At 24.9% G+C, this 20,918-nt stretch overlaps 3 protein-coding genes across 4 annotated transcripts; 1 reads left to right on the top strand and 2 right to left on the bottom strand.

The window, feature by feature from the left end:
* The first annotated feature begins 22 nt into the window (after positions 1-22).
* LOC105252628 (solute carrier family 35 member F6) lies at positions 23-4,036 on the top strand. 2 transcript variants are annotated; one of them, XM_011260098.2, is made up of 9 exons: positions 23-420; positions 952-1,037; positions 1,149-1,296; positions 1,377-1,727; positions 2,400-2,484; positions 2,614-2,772; positions 2,844-2,998; positions 3,137-3,339; positions 3,963-4,036. In XM_011260098.2, exons 2-8 carry the CDS (start codon positions 961-963, stop codon positions 3,293-3,295), a joined length of 1,134 nt encoding a protein of 377 aa, XP_011258400.1. In that variant the 5' UTR covers positions 23-420; positions 952-960; the 3' UTR covers positions 3,296-3,339; positions 3,963-4,036. The 2 variants fall into 2 exon arrangements, with proteins under 2 accessions (XP_011258400.1, XP_011258399.1); XM_011260097.3 differs by having other exon boundaries at positions 901-1,037.
* A 490-nt stretch (positions 4,037-4,526) lies between these two features.
* LOC105252629 (cytoplasmic tRNA 2-thiolation protein 2) lies at positions 4,527-6,241 on the bottom strand. The gene is made up of 3 exons (XM_011260099.3): positions 6,060-6,241; positions 5,680-5,954; positions 4,527-5,588 (listed from the first exon to the last, which is right to left on the bottom strand). Exons 1-3 carry the CDS (start codon positions 6,131-6,133, stop codon positions 4,555-4,557), a joined length of 1,383 nt encoding a protein of 460 aa, XP_011258401.1. The 5' UTR covers positions 6,134-6,241; the 3' UTR covers positions 4,527-4,554.
* A 2,922-nt stretch (positions 6,242-9,163) lies between these two features.
* LOC105252630 (fatty-acid amide hydrolase 2-B-like) lies at positions 9,164-19,744 on the bottom strand. Its single transcript, XM_011260101.3, has 12 exons — positions 19,574-19,744; positions 15,192-15,368; positions 14,913-15,089; positions 14,265-14,484; positions 12,821-13,035; positions 12,564-12,675; positions 12,195-12,352; positions 11,877-12,017; positions 11,448-11,549; positions 11,209-11,376; positions 9,914-10,096; positions 9,164-9,430 (listed from the first exon to the last, which is right to left on the bottom strand). The coding sequence occupies exons 2-12, from the start codon at positions 15,198-15,200 to the stop codon at positions 9,314-9,316; spliced, it is 1,602 nt and encodes a 533-aa protein (XP_011258403.2). The 5' UTR covers positions 15,201-15,368; positions 19,574-19,744; the 3' UTR covers positions 9,164-9,313.
* Between the last annotated feature and the right edge of the window lie 1,174 nt (positions 19,745-20,918).

Below are 20,918 nucleotides of genomic sequence, written 5' to 3'. Positions count from 1 at the left end.
CCTCCTGACACTTCGTGTAGACTGACATTCTGTCAATTTTCTCATATCATCTGCTCGCTGTCAGATTCTTTTATTAGCTCTAACACGTCAACACGTCAACACGTTTCCATTGTTTCGTTTCCATTGGTTCGATATGTTGTATATATAGTGTTTGGGAAATCAAACAAAGTTAATTTTTTCGAACTGAGGTTGCGTTAATCTAATATTACTCACTGTCAGCAAATGTAGATATGTGTAATATGAAAACCGTCATACAAACGAATTTGTATCTTATATCCTCTTGAAAAGACTTCGGAGAAGAACATTACTATTCATTGCTCATTTTCACTGTCTTTCATCATTTAATGACAGTGAAATTTGGATTGACTGTTGGATCTTACTTTACCCAATCGATGCAAATTTAAAAATCATACTTACGAGGTATAATTTATCATCTGTGAATCTGATTTTTATTCAGTTACTTTGCATGAAGAGGAGTATTGAGTAAAAGATATAATATTCAGGCAGATAAAATACGCAGAATATTTTCTTATTAATTTCTCATTAATGAAATTTGTACAAGGTACAAAAATAATTAAAATCGTTGCACTGCAAAGTGATGTAAACGTATCTATAATATATCATGACTGTATCATTAATTAAATAATTATAGTAATTATACGTCCAAGTAAGTTTCTAGCTTTTCATTTAACAAAACGACGATTTTAATTTTCCTATTTTGCTCAATAAATTATATAATGCTATCAAATTTTATTCTTATTAAAAAAAACTTATGATTAATATATAGTAGATTATTAGTAGCAGAACTATTTAATTATTAAGTATATTTAATAAATTTAATGAGATTTTAAAAAACAGTAAATTTATTATAAGATTATTAAATATAATATATCCTGATAGGAACTGATCAGAACAGATATATTCAATCCAACAAATTTATTTTTATATCAGTCGTCAACAATGGCGTGGACAAGTTATCAACGTACATTAGCATTACTTCAAATAATTACAGGCTCATTTAACACTTTATCAGTTAAGTAAGTACAAATAAATAACATTAAGACATGGAAAAAATATATATTAGTGAATCATATAAATAACATTCACTTTACATGCTGAGGAAAAAATTTGACTTTAAATTTATTTAGATATGCAGATCGACAAGTGGTACTTGGAGAAGATCAACAACTTAGATATTTTAATCATCCTTTTATGCAATCATTATTTATGTTTATTGGAGAGGCTCTTTGCTTTTTAGCATTTAAAGTCTTCTATTATTATTATAATCGACGAGCTGTAAGTATCTATGGTTTTTGTTTCTTGAAAATGAATTGAGCTGTATTATTACTGTATTTATCATATTTATTTGTTTGCAGGATGGCTCTGTAGATAATAATGTACTCACTAAGGGTTCGAGGAGTTTTAATCCTTTCATTTTATTTGTACCTGCATTGTGTGATATGTTTGCAACATCCATAATGTACATTGGTCTGAATATGACTTATGCAAGTAGTTTTCAGATGTTGCGTGGATCAGTAATCATTTTTACAGGAATACTTTCTATTGGATTTCTCGATAGAAAATTGGGAGCAAGAGAATGGATAGGCATTGGTTTTGTCATAACTGGCTTAGCATTTGTTGGTGTTAGTGATATATTAACAATGGAGGACAGTGATATCAGTGCAAACTCTATAATCACTGGAGACTTGCTTATTATATTTGCTCAGGTAAATTTTCTTATTATTACTATCAATTGTTAGATTGATTAATTGAAAATTTATTTTTTTATAATTCAATTTTTTATATGTCAATTGATTTTTTGTTTTATAAAGAAACTTGTGACAATCTAGTCAATACAATATACATATTATTTTCAATTAATGTCATATAATTTTCTTATTATCAACTGTGAAATCCGTTTAATTTATAAGATATTTTTTAAAAATCTTTGATGTAGACTTTTGTAAATTATTTTTTAATCCTGTAAATACAACAGTATTCTTTGCATAGACAGTGTAAATTTTATCTTAGATAAATCATTATGATTTTGTGTTTCTGAAATATAATGCAAAAATATATTTCATCACCTTTTATTTTCAAATCTGCATTATGTGTAGATATCAATTAACAATTTTGTGCTATGTATTAAAGATACAATAAAATGCTAAATTAAACAAAATTTTATAAGATAAAATTTAAGCTGAAATCAACAGTTATTGTTAATTATAAAAGCTAGTTACAAACAAAATTAATAAATTTTCTAATCAATCAAGTTTATAAATGTATTTAAAGAAAGATAGCGATTATAGTTATGATTTAATTACATTGCATATTAAAACATGCACTAATAATATATGTATTTACTCTCACAAAATAATTTTTAAATTTCAAATATATAGGTAATAACAGCTGTTCAAATGGTTGTGGAAGAAAAATATATGACGCAACAAGATATTCCTGCATTACAAGCAATTGGATGGGAGGGTTAGTTTTCTTACATAATCTGTGTATATATTTTTCTCATGTAATTTGTCATTGTTGTGATTCAAAAACTTGATATTGATTTAAAATATTATCATTCTTATTTATTATAATATTTATACTCTCCTGCAGGTATTTTTGGATTTATCGGTATTTCTATTATTTTGATTCCTCTCAATTACATTACTGCACCACCACCTTTCGCTGACAATTCACGCGGTACGCTTGAAGCCACCGCGGAAGCTCTTATCGAAATTGGAAGCAGTAGTAAATTGTTGATAGCTGTTATCGGTTAGTTTATTATTTCTTTTTACCTACTTCTTTTTGATATTATTATATGATTTTGTTATTTGGCATTACAGGTATATCATTTAGTATTGCTTTCTTTAACTTTGCTGGTATTAGTGTTACCAAAGAGATGAGTGCTACGACGAGGATGATTTTAGATAGTGTACGAACGATCTTAATATGGGCTTTTTCTTTAGCGTTTCAATGGCAGGCCTTTCATTACATGCAGGTATGATTAAAGATTATACTATATATAATTGATGTAATAAATAAATATATATATATATATATATATTTTTATTATTACTATATACATTATTATATATATATCGAAAAATACTCCACATAAAAATTATTTTTATTACAGCTCATTGGTTTTGTGATTCTTTTAATCGGTATGGCATGTTACAACAACATCATAATTCCACAAATAATCAACAAATATCGATGCCGTTTAGGACGCCATGTAGTTGATGAAAATCGTATTATTAATACCGCTGCAGATGATTTGCAAGAAACAGCGTGAAAGACTATGCAATTTGGATATCCTATGCCGCATGATTTTCACTAGTATTATTTTCATTCTTCTTTTATTTTTATTAAGCGATGATTATTTCAACAAGATTGGTGATATTACGCGATTCGAAGATTATAAATAATTTCTTATTTATATCTTCTATTTTTATTATAATAAATACCTTTTTTTACTATACATAAAATAATCATACATAACTTTTAGTTTTTGTTTGTTTATAAATCATGGAATATAAATTTAAATTAGATAAATAGAGCTAGATTTATCCATATATATGCTGTTAATTAAAAATATTATCTATAAGGAATTCAATTGGAACAAATATATGTAACTTTTTTTTAAGTTTTATATATATATATATATCTTTACATATCTTTATATATCTTTGTGTGATAAGTTACAACACATACCGTGACTTATCACATATAAATAGGATCTTAAGTTTATGAATATTAATTCTGCGAATCGTAAATCGTTAAAGTTATCACAAAATTAATTTACTCTTTTAGTAAATTTTTTTGTTTCACGAATTAAGAAATTTTGCACGTAATACCACCTGTGCTCTTGATTTTAAATTAGCCTTCCTTATTATTATTGATGTATTATTAAGAAATTTTGAATTTCATATGTATACAATTTACATCAAATTTACTTTCAGGTATTCTGCTATACCTTTTCTACTGAATATGAATGAACCAAATCTATGAATGTAATAAATCTTTATATTGTGTATATTTTATTATATATTTTTATTACAATGATATAAAAGATGAAATAAACATATTTATTACTAAAAATGTTTATGTTTATCTTTTCTTTATTACAATTACATGCAATCATACTCTTTCTGTCTGTATAAATCAGATATTTTTTTAATTATCAACTCCTGTAGATTTCTTGTTTTTAATATCTTATTTTATAACAAGATATTGTATTTAAGAGAATTTTACAATAATGGGAGAATTATGAGAGAAATATTTAATGATATATGAAGAAATATACATAAGATATAATTTATTATTAGTGAGTTTTAATCCAAATAAAAAAAATTTTATGATTGATTCTTTTTATTTATATATATTGTCTAATTCAATAGCTAGATTTAAAAAAAATTTTTTTTAAATATATATATATATATATATATATATATATATATATATATATAAATTAATTTTTACACTTTTCTATCTAATAAAAATTTGTATGTATATGATTTAAAAATAATATATTGCAACTAAAATTTCATTTATTTATAACAAAAAGTCATTAATTTCCTCTCTCATACTTTTTAAGGCTAATCTTTGTTGAACGGCAAATAATAATGGAATTGGCAAGATACTTAAAATCTCCGAATTTCGAAATATTAATCTGCAACTATAACAGAGGTACCTCCAAACATCTTCTGCAGTTATTTTTGTCTTATTGTTTTTACAACACTCGGTGTTATTATTACAGTATATTTTATCTTCCAAGCATAAACTTGTATAATTCGATTTTTCATTTTCTTTATCATTAGAAGTCTTTATCTCAATATTAGAGGACATTAGCTTCGAAACTTCAATTGCTCTCATGGCGGATACTTCCTCAGTAGAAGATGTAGCATCCAATCTTGCGTCACACAACACGCAATTATCTTCCGCATTTTGTTGCGAGTTGATTCTCGGACTTATTTTTTCGGCTGTACGAAATATAGTAGATATTGTACCAGAGAATTGAGATTCTAGATCTGCTGTAAAGTTGTGTGCTAACGCTTGTATAGAAGTTGCTAGTGTTGTCACATTGGATTCTCTCAATTTAATAGATTTTATCTTATAGTGCTCCGAATAATATACTAGTTCTTGTTGTGTGAAATTTCTCAACGGTTTAAGTATCTTTACTTCGTCACGAGTGTCACAGAAGTTTGCGAGCGTAGAAAGTTGCGCACCTCGTCCTAAACATATATCTCCCAGTACTTTTGTAGCAATTTCCATAGCAGAATCTGCTACAAATATTTTATTACAACCAAGTTTTCGTGCTGCCAATATTAGCAATCTTCGACGTAATTGATTTAATAGGTCTGTTCTTGAAGTGTTATCTGGCAAATTGTCCAGTATTGTACACAGATGATCCTCGTGTTCATAACATATTTCTTGATCAATAGGTTTGATATCCAAGGTATTTTCTTCGCACAAAATTTGATTCAATGATACGGCATATCCATTAAATCCAGAATCTTTTATTTCTTTAGCAATTTTATATTTCAAAATGTTCCTTTCGTCAATCGTTCTTCCCATTATATCACCATCTAATATATATTAAAATTTTTTATAATCTCAAAATTGAATACAGATAATATAAAATTTACTTAAATACTTATCATTTACTTAAAGACTTACCATCTATATATAAAATTAATGTCTTAAAGATGAGTTTTTTGTGAGCAGACTGACTCATACCAGATTTAATAAGATGTAAGAGCACAGTGGAATTTAATTCACCTGAGTGATCGACCAATATTGAATCACCCTGACGAATAATTTTTGATTTGCCAAGCGCAGCTCTAAATTTATGATCTGTCATAGTAATAAAGCATGTTTTACAATAACCACTTTGGCCGATTAATAAGACATCAACATCTTCATGCCTGCACTTCCTGCATAGCGTTGTATTCCTGCCAAAGAAATATAATAATAAAATATATCGATAATATAAATATAATACTTTTTTAATTTAATTTTATTAATATCTGTTATTATTTGTGTGAAACTATACTAACGTTAATGAATGTTTTGTGTTTTTATTCATTTCATCATTGTTACCATCATATATGCAATCATTTAGCGAACACATGATTTCTTTTGTAACCTATCAAATAAATGTTTACAATTTACAGTTACAATTTGGAATTATAAATTTATACATTTATTTACAGATTGACGAAACTGATTTTAGGTTAAAATACAGCATATGATCGATCACGTGATCCACGCATGCTTATAGCTTACAGCGTGTGTGTGACAGGAATACAAAATTATAAATTATCATATCTCTTTACGGACGATAATTATTTCTTTAATAATACATAGAATCAAATATATTTCGTCCGAAATGTTTTATCATTTTACTTTTGGACAATTAATTATTTTATTTACATTGAAAAAGAGTAATAAAACAATTAAGTCGCAAAATTAATAATTAACATATCAAACAAATTAAGATTCTCTGAGAGATATATATCTTAATCAATTAATAAATAATTAATCTATAATCTAAACTACTTTGATATTTTAATTTCTATAATCTAAACTCATATTTCCCGTATATACAACGTACGTAAAATATTTCGGTAGCAAATTGACAATAATACGGTGTTTGGCCTTGACAGCGTACGGCACGTTATTGTTTACATATCACGGCCTTGTAATATATCATTCGTATGGCAACGCTCAAGCAGTAAAGTAGTGATGTGTGTGTACAAAACACTTCATAAAATTGTCGAATTCCTTTTCTAAATGCGATTAATATCGAAACGTATTCGCTTTACTTAATTATAATTAACGGTCATTAACTTTTGATAAATGACACGAAATTGCAATATCGTGATAAATCTTTATTAAAGCACAATTGTTCATTACTTCAAATAAAAATCAAAGCAATACAAATTCAAACTAAATACAAATTATAATTTATTTTTAATTATTTATAATTCTTTGATTATTGATTTTTATGATTTTTTTATTATTAATTTTATAGTAAGTGTTTCTCTAACAATTGCTTAGAGTCAAATATATTTTGTCCGATGTTTTAAATTTGTTTAAAATATCAACAAATTAATTATTAATTAAATGGTTGTTGTATTACGATTTTTTATTATTTTAATTTTCTGAGCTTATGATTCCTATCATAATGCATATATCAACAATAAAAAGAAGTGTTAATGGTAAAAATGATTTTAACTTCGTGTAAATATCGAATAAGTATTTTTTTTTTATATATTGTTCTCTTACAATATAAAATACGTATTTTCTTGTATAATTCCGCAATCGAGAGTACCGTGCAAAATGTCCTTCGAATAATTAATTAACTGTATTTCGCGAGTGAATTAAATGCCAGAAAATAGTAAAAGATAAACAGCAGAGGAAAAGAAAAATTCAAAAGAACATCAAGAGACAGACGGAACAGTGATTTGTGGTAAGTAATTTATTTATTCGTATAAAAACAAACTTCTCGAATCATGTTTTGATCTCTTTTCAGTGCAATATTAATAATATGCGTTACAGAGTGTTATACGATGGCATTTTAAATTATAAAACAATTATCTGTCTCTCGATGCGTGATTAACGCTAATTGTAAGTTGTATCTCGCATATAATATTTCGTTGCATTTTTATTCGATTTTGTTAGATTTCTTGGGACTTAACATAATGGCATTATTATACAATAATTGAAAAATTTATTTGGAGCAATATGCTTACCAGATTTCTGCAAGATACAACTTACAATTAACGTTATTTACGCGATGGATAGATAATTTTATAATATAATATGTCACTGTATAACACTCTGTAACACGTATTATTAATATATTGCACTGAAGAAGGATCAAAGATGGTTCGACATGTTTATTTTTATTAATGTAAAAATATTCAATTTAAAGTACACGACTAATTAAAAAAAAGGAAGTGTTTTTTTCTTACGCTCCAATTATCACGCTGTGGGTTTAATTTACCAATTTTGACTTAATTTCTAATTATTATTTTTTATTATTCGGGTCAATTTCAATTTTATTTAATTTATAAAATATTTTTTTATTAATTATTATATAGACATTTTAATATTTTATTATATATATATATATATATATATATATATAATATATATATAAAATATGTATGTGTATGTGTATTTTATAATATATCATATATTATTTAGATTTATACATAAAAATAGAATTTTTTGTTATTTATTATATTTTTTTAAAGTTTAAATCCAGGAAAATTTTTTTTTATAATTTTATGCAATTTGCAATATTAAATACTTGTTTAAAAGACAAATTGATTAGTAATAATTAGTGTTACAAAATCAATTCTTTTGGAGACTGCTTTATACAGAATAGTTTTATTATAAATATAAATATATTAATAAATATATTAATATATTAATTGAGTGCATTTGTACTTAATTTAATTTCTACAATTTAATATTTTACGTATATAAGAGTATATGTTATAGTATACGTAAAATATTGCAGCAATAAATTATCAATAATATCATGTTCAACTTTAGTGGCGTAAACAGTAACATGTTAATGTTTACGTGTTATGGTTTTGCTATTATTCGCACGGTGACACTCACGCAAACAGTAAAGTGATGCGAAACGGTTTGTATTGTTGAATTTCTTTTTTAAATGCAATTGACTATTTTCGTGAATGAATGCAAGTGCAATGAAGAATTCAAATAAGTGCAAGTACCATAAGGAACAGCAAAGAAAGGAAAAGAAAACAGGAGAATAGGTGGGTCAATAAGAGCTAAAAAAAGTAATTTATATAAATTATTTATCATTTATATTATATTTAAAATATACATATTTAAAATATACATTACTATATATACATATATTAAAGAAGAAGAAGCATACGATTATATTTTGGCATCGAAATATTATGATGCAAATTTAATTGCGAATCGACATCATAAGAAGTCAGTAATAAAGTCAGTATTAAAAACACAGAATCATGATTATTGCAATTAATGCGCTGTGATCTTTAATATTATAATATTATAATATATTATGTATAGTGTGATATATTATAATCTTAACAATCACTCTCTTATTATTTATTTATTAATTACGATTTTAATCAAATTAAAGTTTCTTCCCGTAAAATTTTAATTTGTTATAAATTTAGTAGGTTCTTTTATCTATTGCAAATTACGCTAGATCACTGCAACTTTGATTAAAAATAAGATCACAAAAAAATAAGATCATATTATTTCATTGAAATTTAGAATTATTTCATTGAAATTTATGCTACGTTGTATAAGTAAGTCTTGTGCTTTTCGATGGTTCTCGCCAACCACCGAATGCCCTTTCGATTTCTTGCGCCATAGCAATTGTCAAATAATCGCAACCTGGATTTGCGACGATCTAAACACAAAAAAGATACAAAAATAAAATTAAAACTAGGTAAATTAAAGACAAATTAATAAAACTTTATTTCTGAAACAAAAGAAATAAATTATTCAAGTAATAAATGCATGTCATTTGAAGTCAAAATAACATTATTTAACATTGACATTATTTAACATTGACATTATTTAAGATTGACATACAGATGGATAGATAATTAAAAAAAACTAAATAAGTTAAAAGCCAATAAAAAGTTAAAACGAAATAAAGATGCAAATGAGAAAAGGAATTTTTTTTGCATTTATACTCACCGTTCAATTCGCATTTAATTTCTTTAATTCCGATTGTTTAATCTTTTTGAGAAAGAGAGAGAGAGAGAGAGAGAGAGAGAGAGAGAGAGAGAGAGAGAGAAGAGAGAGGGAGGGAGAGTTTGTTCCTTTTTTATTTAAAAATGTAATTGTTTACTAATTTCTTAGAATTAAACAGAAAAAGAATTTCCACCTGAAGTCCAAGAGGCAGTTGATTTTTGTTAAAGCCAAGTGGACATTGTGTGACCGGCAATCCCAACATATTGAACATCATCATGTAAGTGTAATTACACACATTGTATAGACTTTCATGAGGATAATGCGCCGGTGAGGTGAAAGATGGAAAGATTAATACACCATTATCGCCCAACAGTTCCTAATCAAATGTATTTATATTACGAATATATAATATTTGTAGTAAAAAAAATGTTTATATATATATATATATATACAGGGTGTCCCATTTTAATGCCCCACCCCAAATAACTTTCTTATTTTTAATTTTAGAAAAAGATGTTTCAGACAAAAGTTGTATGGTTTCGAGGGGGACATAAGATGGTACCATTAATTTGATCTTGAAGAGTCACATGAAGGTTACGTGAAGATCATTTTCAATTTCTTAAATGGAACACCCTATATATTTTTGCATATTCTTGTAGCTTATCTCGAGAGCTTTCCAAAACACTATAAATAAACATTTTTTCATCAAGTACGTTTCGAGTAATGAGGCTTGAAATCATTTCTTAATTTTACATAAACCATAAAATATCTTGTAAAATATTCATTTTTTGATTATCTTACCTTAATACTTTTATGTACAAAATAATGAGAGAAATCCATTGGTGCAAAGAAAACATACAGTTGTTTTTAAGAAAAAATATGGAATTGTTAATTGCAAATTACATATTTTTTTCTTAAAAACAACTGTATGTTTTCTTTGCACCAATGGATTTCTCTCATTATTTTGTACATAAAAGTATTAAGGTAAGATAATCAAAAAATGAATATTTTACAAGATATTTTATGGTTTATGTAAAATTAAGAAATGATTTCAAGCCTCATTACTCGAAACGTACTTGATGAAAAAATGTTTATTTATAGTGTTTTGGAAAGCTCTCGAGATAAGCTACAAGAATATGCAAAAATATATAGGGTGTTCCATTTAAGAAATTGAAAATGATCTTCACGTAACCTTCATGTGACTCTTCAAGATCAAATTAATGGTACCATCTTATGTCCCCCTCGAAACCATACAACTTTTGTCTGAAACATCTTTTTCTAAAATTAAAAATAAGAAAGTTATTTGGGGTGGGGCATTAAAATGGGACACCCTGTATATATATATATTGTCTTTAATTTTTTTATTTATTTAATTTTAATTTATTTAATTTATTTATTTTTAATTTATTTAATATATATATATATATATTATATATATTGTCTTTATAATTTTATTTGTGATTTAAAGATAATATGAATAGAATCTACCTTAAATTGTTGTTTTAACCGCATTCTCATCTCTAATAATTTATTATATTTTGAGAGTGATAATTGCTCGCTAATATTTTTCATTATCCCAAAACATATGGCGGGAAAGGTATGCGGTGACATAAAAAAAATATACTTCAATGTTTCCACAAGCACACTTTTCGATTTCTGAAAAAAAATTTTATGAGAATATTTTATAATTTCTTTTACGAAAGAAATATTTACGGTTTATATTATACCTTGAAATCATCCGTGCGATTATATATTGAATATATATCTTGGATTCTCAAAAGAATAAATGCGCTTAATTCAAAAGATGATTTCATATCTTTTAAATTTGCCTGTAAATAATTGAAAATATGAATGTGATATCTGCTGATATATTTATAAATTTGTACATAATAACGTTATAATCTCTAATATATTTTAAATCGTTAATATTTAATTATTATAAAATTTAAATTATTAATGAATACACAATAAATTATATATAACACCTCATCAATCATTTTGATTTTCACATATATTATAATGAATAGAGTTCTGAATCATAAACATTTTCGTAAATTTTACTTATAAGTAAAGTATAATAATTTTTTATACAAATTAAAATTAATTTATATAATAAAAATTATAATTATAATATAACAAAAATTTTTATCACATACTTTTTGTACTTTGATATTATATGTCATTTCCAAGTATCTGATTAGTTTGTAAATTACATTTTTCATATCACTGTTCACAGAGTTTGTTACGCTCGAGCCGCAGTGATCCATGTAAAAGAATTTCATGTCTTTTAAACGTACCTGTACGATTATGTTACAATACTTTGATTAATTGTAATAGTTTGCAAAATATAAAATAAATATTCACATTTATAAATACATTATTACATATTATAAATATTTTATTACCAATATTTGTGATCACAATTTTAACAAAGCAAAAATTTAAAAAACTAAATTTCTTAGAAAAATTCTAACCTTTTTATTAAAGCCAATTCTCGCTTCATCAGTTTGCGATATTACTGTTAACAAAAGAGGCAAATCCGAAGCATATCTAACCATTGGACCGATTGTAAAAAAATAAGGCCAATTTTTGTCATTTGCGTCAGGCTTGTGACCCTCTACCGAAACCCAATCTACATTCAAATTAATAATTTTAATCGTTATTTATTTTTATTTATCATAACATTATTTTATGAACATAAATATAATCCAAATTTTTTTAATATAAAGTTACATGTTCAAACAATATAAATAAAAAAAAGAAATTAAAAAAGAAATAAAATGATTAATATTTGAATATCTTTTTCTCTCCTTATTAATTGTTTAATGTAGTAAATAACTTACTAGGTGTAGGTTTATGACCGAAAACTCCGCAAAACATTGCCGGAAGTCTGGCCGATCCAGCGATGTCTGAAGCTAAACTTAAAAGGGAAGCACCAGCGCCAAGAAGAGCAGCCTGATTAAATATATAGGCAATTTATATTTATATTTACTATAAGCTTCTATATTATTTAAATAAAAATTGTGAACTCTTATAGAGATTTTCTGAAAGGGAATTGTGTGTATATGTGTGTACTCTTTTAGAAAAGAAAATAACATACCTCACCACCGGAAGAGCCGCCAGCAATCTTTCGATTATCGTAAGGATTTTTGGTGGTACCAGTTACTTTATTAAATGTATCCCACCACAAACACAATTCTGGTGTATTACTGACAAGAATAGGAATACCACCAGCTTCACGAATCTTCGTCACGACATTGGCGTCACTCATCGCCCTCGAAGGAGCATCTTTTACTCCCACCGAATGACTCATTCCTAGACAGATAAATGTTTACGTTATCGTGTATTATGCTAAGTGCAAAAAAATACGATTTATAAAATTTCTTCACCGATATTGTTCTTATCTGAATTTAATATATTTTTTAGACCTTCACAAAATGTAAATGATATATGCATACGAATGATAAGGAAAATAAGTAATAATAGTATTATTTATGAAATGTTAATTAAATCAACATTTACTGACTAATCTAACTAAATATTTGATGAATAGGAATTATGTAAAATGTGTTCGTTATGTAATAGTGATTATAGTTAACAAATATATTTAACAAATACGTAAAACAATAAATACTATACTTATGATATTTCTGAGGATTTTTAAATATCCTAATTTTTGAGATATTTTTTACGTTCAATTTAACAAAAACTATTGATCACTCTGTGGATAATGTGTTTATGTATATAATAATTATATATTACATGGTAAATCTTCACGCGCCATAGCACGTATTATTTTTAAATGTGAATTCCAAGGAAATTTTATAAATTTATTCACTGAATAATGACTTCGCCAAATCATGCAAACTACCGTGAACATGATAATATGAGCAAACAAACGGCTTTAGCGAGATAGAAAAAATAAAAGAGAGATATAGAGAAAAACACTTATAGAGAATTAACATTCACAAAGCTAGCGACTTTAATTTCTTGCTTGACAAGAAATCCTGAAATCGCGTTATTAATAACATACAAAATTAATAATAAACAAAGTTGATGCGATTTTCAGATATTTATATATTTCGCGTAAAAATATTGCTCATATCTCATTAAATATTTATCATTTTTTTAAGTATGCCTATCATGTTTTATTACATAATATAATTCAATTAAATAATTCAATATTCGCTTAAATGCAAAGGCGTATCTTTATATCTGAGAAACGCAGTAAATATTAAATATTCATTTTTAAGAAAGGATGTGAATGATTCTTTTGAACATATACGTCAAGTATACATAGCATATTCAAAGAATTCGCATGCGCAACTAACGTAAATTGATAGTTTCAACAATATATATCAACAAAAGAAAAGAAAATCCCACATAGATTCACGATAATTCATGTTATATTAAACAACTTCATCTGTCATAATAATAATATCTCACAAATAAAAAAAAGTTAAATCAATAAATCATTAAAAGAATTCCATTCGTCGAAATGTATATGCATATTATATTAGAGAGGATTGAAGTATGTAACCCACCTTGAACAGCAATACTTTCCTTAATGGTAACAGGTAGACCCAGTAGCGGTTTCTCGATTGCAATTCTTGCCTCGTCCATCGTCGTCGATTTTAAAAAGTCATCGATTTTACGAGCTTCTTGAATCGCCGCCTCGAATCGATCTTCCACAATTGCATTGATCAAGGGATTTACCTCTTTGCATCGCTTTATATACGCGGTAATTATTTCTTCGCTACCGATCTTTTAAAAATAGTAATGTATATATCAAGTGTATCAAAACTATCTGTTTTTTTAAATAGTCGATTTTTTGGTCAAAAGTTAAAAATGATTTTTCTTTAGCGAAAATATTAGAGACATAAATTTTGAGTTATAAATGTGAAAAAGAGCTTTTCATAAACTAAATTTTTTGAAATCAAAAGATTGACTAAACTATGTGCAATTTTTAGATAGAATTTATTTTAAGAGAATTTTTTCACTCTATATACTACATTAAAATTCAGTGAATATTTTTTTTTATTAAATACCAATTTTGAATAATTATAGAGCGCATATGAAGAAAACTTGCATTGTATGGCAATGATCTGGCAATGTAATGTGAAGTATGTAATGTGAAGAACATTACCTTCTTAAAATATTTTGAGATAATGTGATTTGAGATATAGATTTACCTCTCTTCTACGAATTCTCTGCGTGATTTCTGTTGCCGATTGCAATAAAATTTTATTATCAATCGGTGGACATTGTCGTTTCTTCTTCAAACCTCGTAATTTAAAAAATGGGCCGAGCAAACAATAAAGACAGAATAAACTGCCTTTTATTAGTGCCTTTAATATCGTTATTCCAATCTTTTTATAAAAAGAAACAAGTGCTAGTTTTAACTATTTTCGATTAAATGTATATTAACAAATAAATCTAGAACAGACTTTGTAAAGTCTCGATCATCTTACCATATTCATTATTCTTATTGCTTAAAGCTGTATCACATTTTTTTCTTTAGAAAAAATCTTAGAAACCTTGTATTTCTTCAAGATGATTTTTACGTTGAAATTTACGTTCGAAATTTACGTTCATATTTGTGTGCAATCCATGGAATTTAAAGCATTCATATATATCATATATATTTCCTAGATATAATATAAAAATTTTAGTTTTTGGATCATAAATCGTTGCCACATATACATCTTACATTATTATTAAGTAACTTACAAATTAAATAATTTGAATTACATCAATTGAGTAATCAAAACAAAGATTACTATATAAAACATTAAAATTCCATAATGCATTTCATAATGCATCACATTATTGCAATTAGTTCTTATTTAAAATTAACCCATTAATTAAACTGAGTTGAATTGAATTATTGACTCTAATTATTAAAAAGCATGATTATATTAGTTATTTATTTATAGTATTTTGTGATAATAATCGAAATTGCGGAAACATATCTAATCTCTTTCCTTAAATTCTTCGAAATCAATCACAGAAAAAAAATTATCTTATTTAAATTTTCTTCGATAATTATATAATCAAAACAAAAAAATAGATAAATATTATTTTGAAATATTATAAAAATTAATTTAATTAACATCAATTAATCAATGTGATGTCAATCGATTTAATGGATCGATTTAGTGATTTAGTGCAAATATTTTTCAAAAAAACCTTCCCAGATGAATTAGCGAAGGGAAATAAAAAAATTAATATACAAATTAAATAATTGATACTTCAAAACATTTTAATAAATATAATATTATGATATAAAATTAATATGGAAAATAAATTATTTTAAATTTCGCTAATTTTTCCAATATCACAAGAAAAAATAATTATCATACTTAAAGAATAATCATTGTTATATTTAGTCTCGTTATTTTTTTAAATTTTTCTAAAAATGTGAATAGTGAAAAATCAAAGTAAATTCTATATGAAGTATACTCATGAATTTAACACTAACATAAAAACACATGTAAAAAAATTAGAAAAGTTGCATAGAATCAATTTTACGATTTTATTTTTCTAATGAGTCGCACACATTTGTTTACAGTAATCTGGCTACGGATGTCTAACGCAATACTTTGTAGACATTTCTTCTATGTTCTAGGTCATGTATCCTGTGCACAGTTCATTGAAACGATAATGAGGCACGAGATGAGAATTCTAACTAAGAAACCGGCCTACTTTCTTTTCTCATGTACGCCCACGTTATAATAATATATCGAATAATAATAAAAGTAGTATAATGATCGGATATTTATATATACATATATATATATATATATATATATATATATATATATATAAATCAACATAAATCGACAATAAAAAAATTGTGTTGCTTGAAAAAAATTTCTTGCAATTTTCTCTTTCTCATAATTATATAAGTAGCTCCATAATGAATTCTGTCACGTTATTGCGATTAGTTTTGATTGCTTACAATTATATATGTCTACTTATTCTCTATCTCCTGGGGTTCATTTTTATGTAATGAATTTGTTTTACAAATAAAAACCAATTTGAAACTTAACAATTTGCGATAAAAAAAATTATCATTTCATACAATTTAATAATTTTATTATTAAAAATATCCGATTATATATATTTTTTATCTCTCATAAATCATTTTAAAATTATATTGTATATTATATATATTTTTTCTTTCTCAAAAGAAATTTTTTTTACATATTTGAATTTCGTAAAAAAGAGAGATTTTCTTAAATATATAAAACTAATTATATATATATTAATTATGAAAAAGAGAAAATAGTAAGAAATCTTTTTCAATAGCGCGATATTTTATTATTGAGTTACGTTCATTTATAAGTTATTATTTATCATTCACGTGCTAATTCATTCTAATTTTGAAAGAATTCTTTAATGATAATATTGTTATTTAAAGCGTTAAATACGATAAGCAAAAGTTATGTAATTGGCATCTACTTTTGAATATGTTTTGTATATATATATATATATATATATATATATATATATTAATAATTATACGTAAAATAAAATGTTTTTGTTAATCAATAAAATGATACGATAAACAAAAAGTTATGTTTGTTTATGTTCTGTATATATATATATATATTAAATATATATATTTATTATATATATATATATATATATATATATATTAAATATTTATAAATAAGCGGAGTTTTTTTGCATGAATTTAAATGAATGGAATCAAATTTTTTTATCGAAATTGAATTAACCCATTTAGATCCTATTGTTATCATTTTATGTGTTATCATTTTTGTTATCATTTTATTGATTATTCTTAACAAAAACATTTTATTTTGCGTATAATTATTAATAAATAAATTAAATTTTTAGCAATAAGACTGATATCATATCATCAAAGATATCAGATAATATATCAGATATCAGTCTTATCGCTAAAAATTTAATTTATTCATTAATAATTATACGCAAAATGAAATGTTTTTGTTAAGAGTAATCAATAACGATAAAATGATTAATTCAGTTTCGATAAAAAAATTTGATTCATTCAAATTCATGCAAAAAAACCCTGCTTATTTATAAATTGAATCAATTTTCACAAAAATTTTCATCTCACATAATTTAACAGTTTTATTAATAAAAACATTCAATTATATATATATATATATATATATTTGTCTTTTTTACAAAATATACTGTATTACATATATTTTTTCCGTTCTCATGAAAGAAATTTTTTTCTAAATATTTGAAGATTTTTTTCTAGAATTTCATAAAAGAAAAAAATATTTTTAGGCATTTAAAATTAATTATATATATTTTAATTATATCATGTAATTATATTTCAATTATATTTCAATTATATCATATAATTATTTGTATGAGTATAAATTGTATGAGAAAAAATATTTCATTATAATTAAAAAATATCATTATACAGAATTTTGTTTTGTTAATTAATTTTTTAATTTTTGTTAATTAATTTTTTAATTTTTGTTTTCTTGGAACATGACAGAATACTATTTCTAGATAGTATTGAATAAATAAATTATATATATATATATTGCATTAAGTGAAGTATTGCATGAAATAAGATCAAAGTTGACTCTTGAAAAAAGAATATTGCAATTAATCGATATCAGATGCAAATCATGTGCATTTATTAATAAAAGTAACAAAGCATTTAAACATCTCTATTGACAATTTCATTTTATTTAGTATTAATCATATCGAGATAAATTAGAATTAATCTCACTTCTCTAAATTTTCTTCCTACATTTGTACATGTGTGTATATATATATCAGCGATTTACTATCTTTCTTTTCCAGATTATAATCTTAATATTAAAATACTGTGTGTATTTATCATTATATGTATATTATAATTATACAAGGTGAGTTTTTATCTTGAGACATCGAAATATCTCGTAAAGTCTAAAAGATACGAAAAAATGTTTCAGACAAAAGTTGTATGGTTTCAAGATGGACATAAGATGATGTCATTAGTTTGACCTTGAAGAGTCACCTGAAGGTTAACTCCAACTTTTTAAATGGAACACCCTATATGATTTCTCTTATTATTTTGTACATAAAAGTATTAAGAGAAGATAATCGAAAAATGAATATTTTACAAGATATTTTACGGTTTATGTAAAATTAAGAAATGATTTCAAGTCTCATAACTCGGAAAGTACTTAATGAAAACTAACTTAATTATAGTGTTTTGGAAAGCCCTCGAGATGAGTTACAAGAATATGCAAAAGCATATAGGATGTCCCATTTAAAAAGTTGGAGTTGACCTTCACGTGATCTTCAGGTGACTTTTTAAGGTCAAACTAATGACACCATCTTATATCTCTCTTGAAACCATACAACTTTTGTTTGAAACATTTTTTTGAATCTTTTAGACTTTACGAGATATTTCGATGTCTCAAGATAAAAAAACTCACTCTGTATATAGTTATTACATATAGTCCTACAACATGTCATAAGAAATGTAATCTTATTAATGTGTATAACAAGCTACAGAGATATGTAATACAATAATAAATTCGCAATAAAACATGTTTTAATATGTAAAATTATAAATTAAAAATTTATAAATTTAAATTATAAATTTAAAGAAAAGAGAGAAATAGAGCTAGTCAATTTAGGATTAGCAAATTGCTGAAATTAATTCAATTAGTAATTGCAATTGGAGAACTTAAAGTGTAAATGCACACATACATACACACAAGAATGGTTTATCCAAAATTGTCTTAAAAACTTAAAGTAAATTTAAAGTAATATTAAAAAAAAGATTTGTAGAATATAAAAATATAAAATTAAATTTATTCAATAATATTCAAATAAATTTAATTACCTTAATTGTACAATTATAATTGTTTCGCCCCTTAGAAAAGTAAAAACAATTTTATCTTCTTAAGATGATTTTCAACACTTATATACGATTTAAATCTAAGTAAACGAGCGTCACGTCTAGTCCGCGATCGTCACAGTTCATGACTGATTCACATCGATTAAAAAAAAAACCATCGACAGGAACGAGTCTGAAGAAGCAATGAGTGGGGCAAAGCACGTTGTCGAAGAACGCTTCATAGCACTTTGTCTATCATTTCCGTTTTAACGCACTTACTGTAGATCTGGATCCAGTTCTGAAAACATTGTTATTATTCCAATTCTGAAAACATTGCTATTATTCTAATATTATTATATTATATATGTAGTTCAATTAATTTTTTCCAAAATCTTTATAATTTAATTATTAAATTTTCTATCTTTTATTTGAACAATTTTAATAATTAAATTAATTATTAAATTATTAATTTAATAATTATTTAATAATTTTTAAACTGATAATTTTAATAATTAAATTAATTATTAAATAATTAATTAATTATTAAATAATTAAATTTTAACAATTAAATTAATTAATTTAAAAACCTTATATTATTTATATTATTTATAACTCTTTGCATTTCATAATCACCGCAACATATATATTTTGTATCACAACTACAAAAATATAAAAAGAAAAATATTACAAAGATTTTAAATTCTTCATCAGTGAAGACGACTTTAATTTTGATATATGTATATAAAAATAATTTAACGGATACAGCAGTCGATTATAATGAAATTGCTTATATTCACCACAAAAAGCATTACAAAAATGCCTTGGAATGCAAAGAACGAGGGTCACTAGTGATTATAGTGTACAAAAATTACCCTTGATACGGATTATCTTTAAATTATCTCGGATTACCTCAGATTACTTAAGATTACTGCAAATATATGTTATTGTAAAAAGATACAAGTTCGTCAATGACGTTCATTAATTTCAAAAAGATTACCTTAGATTACCTTAGATTACCTCAGATTATTTGAAACTACCTTAAGAATACCTAGAATTTACCTACAGATTATTTGATATTATCCTTAGATTACTTAGATTTCCTATTAAATTACCCAAGATTATTTGAGAATGCTAAAGATTATTTAGAATTGCCAAAAATTATCTTAGATTATCCAAAATTTGCTTTGGATTGCCGCTGAATTACCTAGTCCTTGTACAGAAATTACCTCAGGGACCAATCCCTCGGCAAAGAATTAAAATTTACTCATTACTTATATGTGATTTTGATAAAAATTATTTAAATGATTGTTTAAATGAATTTTTATGGCGCTATTTTTTTCTCTTTCTTTCG

The sequence above is a fragment of the Camponotus floridanus genome, unplaced genomic scaffold (assembly GCF_003227725.1).
Source record: "Camponotus floridanus strain SB8 unplaced genomic scaffold, Cflo_v7.5 scaffold2, whole genome shotgun sequence".
In the NCBI taxonomy this organism is placed as follows: Eukaryota; Metazoa; Arthropoda; class Insecta; order Hymenoptera; family Formicidae; genus Camponotus; species Camponotus floridanus.
The sequence above is the reverse complement of the archived record's forward strand: the minus strand, read 5'-3'. Positions and strand labels throughout refer to the sequence as shown.

Coding starts and splice junctions, on each gene's coding strand:
- LOC105252629 (XM_011260099.3), bottom strand. CDS start 6,133: ATGTGTTCGCTAAATGATTGCATATATGATGGTAACAATGATGAAATG. Junction 5,955..6,059: donor AACACAAAACATTCATTAAC/GTTAGTATAGTT, acceptor TTTCTTTGGCAG/GAATACAACGCTATGCAGGA. Junction 5,589..5,679: donor ATTAATTTTATATATAGATG/GTAAGTCTTTAA, acceptor AATATATATTAG/ATGGTGATATAATGGGAAGA.
- LOC105252628 (XM_011260098.2), top strand. CDS start 961: ATGGCGTGGACAAGTTATCAACGTACATTAGCATTACTTCAAATAATT. Junction 1,038..1,148: donor TTTAACACTTTATCAGTTAA/GTAAGTACAAAT, acceptor AAATTTATTTAG/ATATGCAGATCGACAAGTGG. Junction 2,773..2,843: donor ATTGTTGATAGCTGTTATCG/GTTAGTTTATTA, acceptor TTGGCATTACAG/GTATATCATTTAGTATTGCT.
- LOC105252630 (XM_011260101.3), bottom strand. Junction 12,676..12,820: donor GCGGCTCTTCCGGTGGTGAG/GTATGTTATTTT, acceptor ATATTTAATCAG/GCTGCTCTTCTTGGCGCTGG. Junction 11,377..11,447: donor ATCGCACGGATGATTTCAAG/GTATAATATAAA, acceptor ATTTTTTTTCAG/AAATCGAAAAGTGTGCTTGT.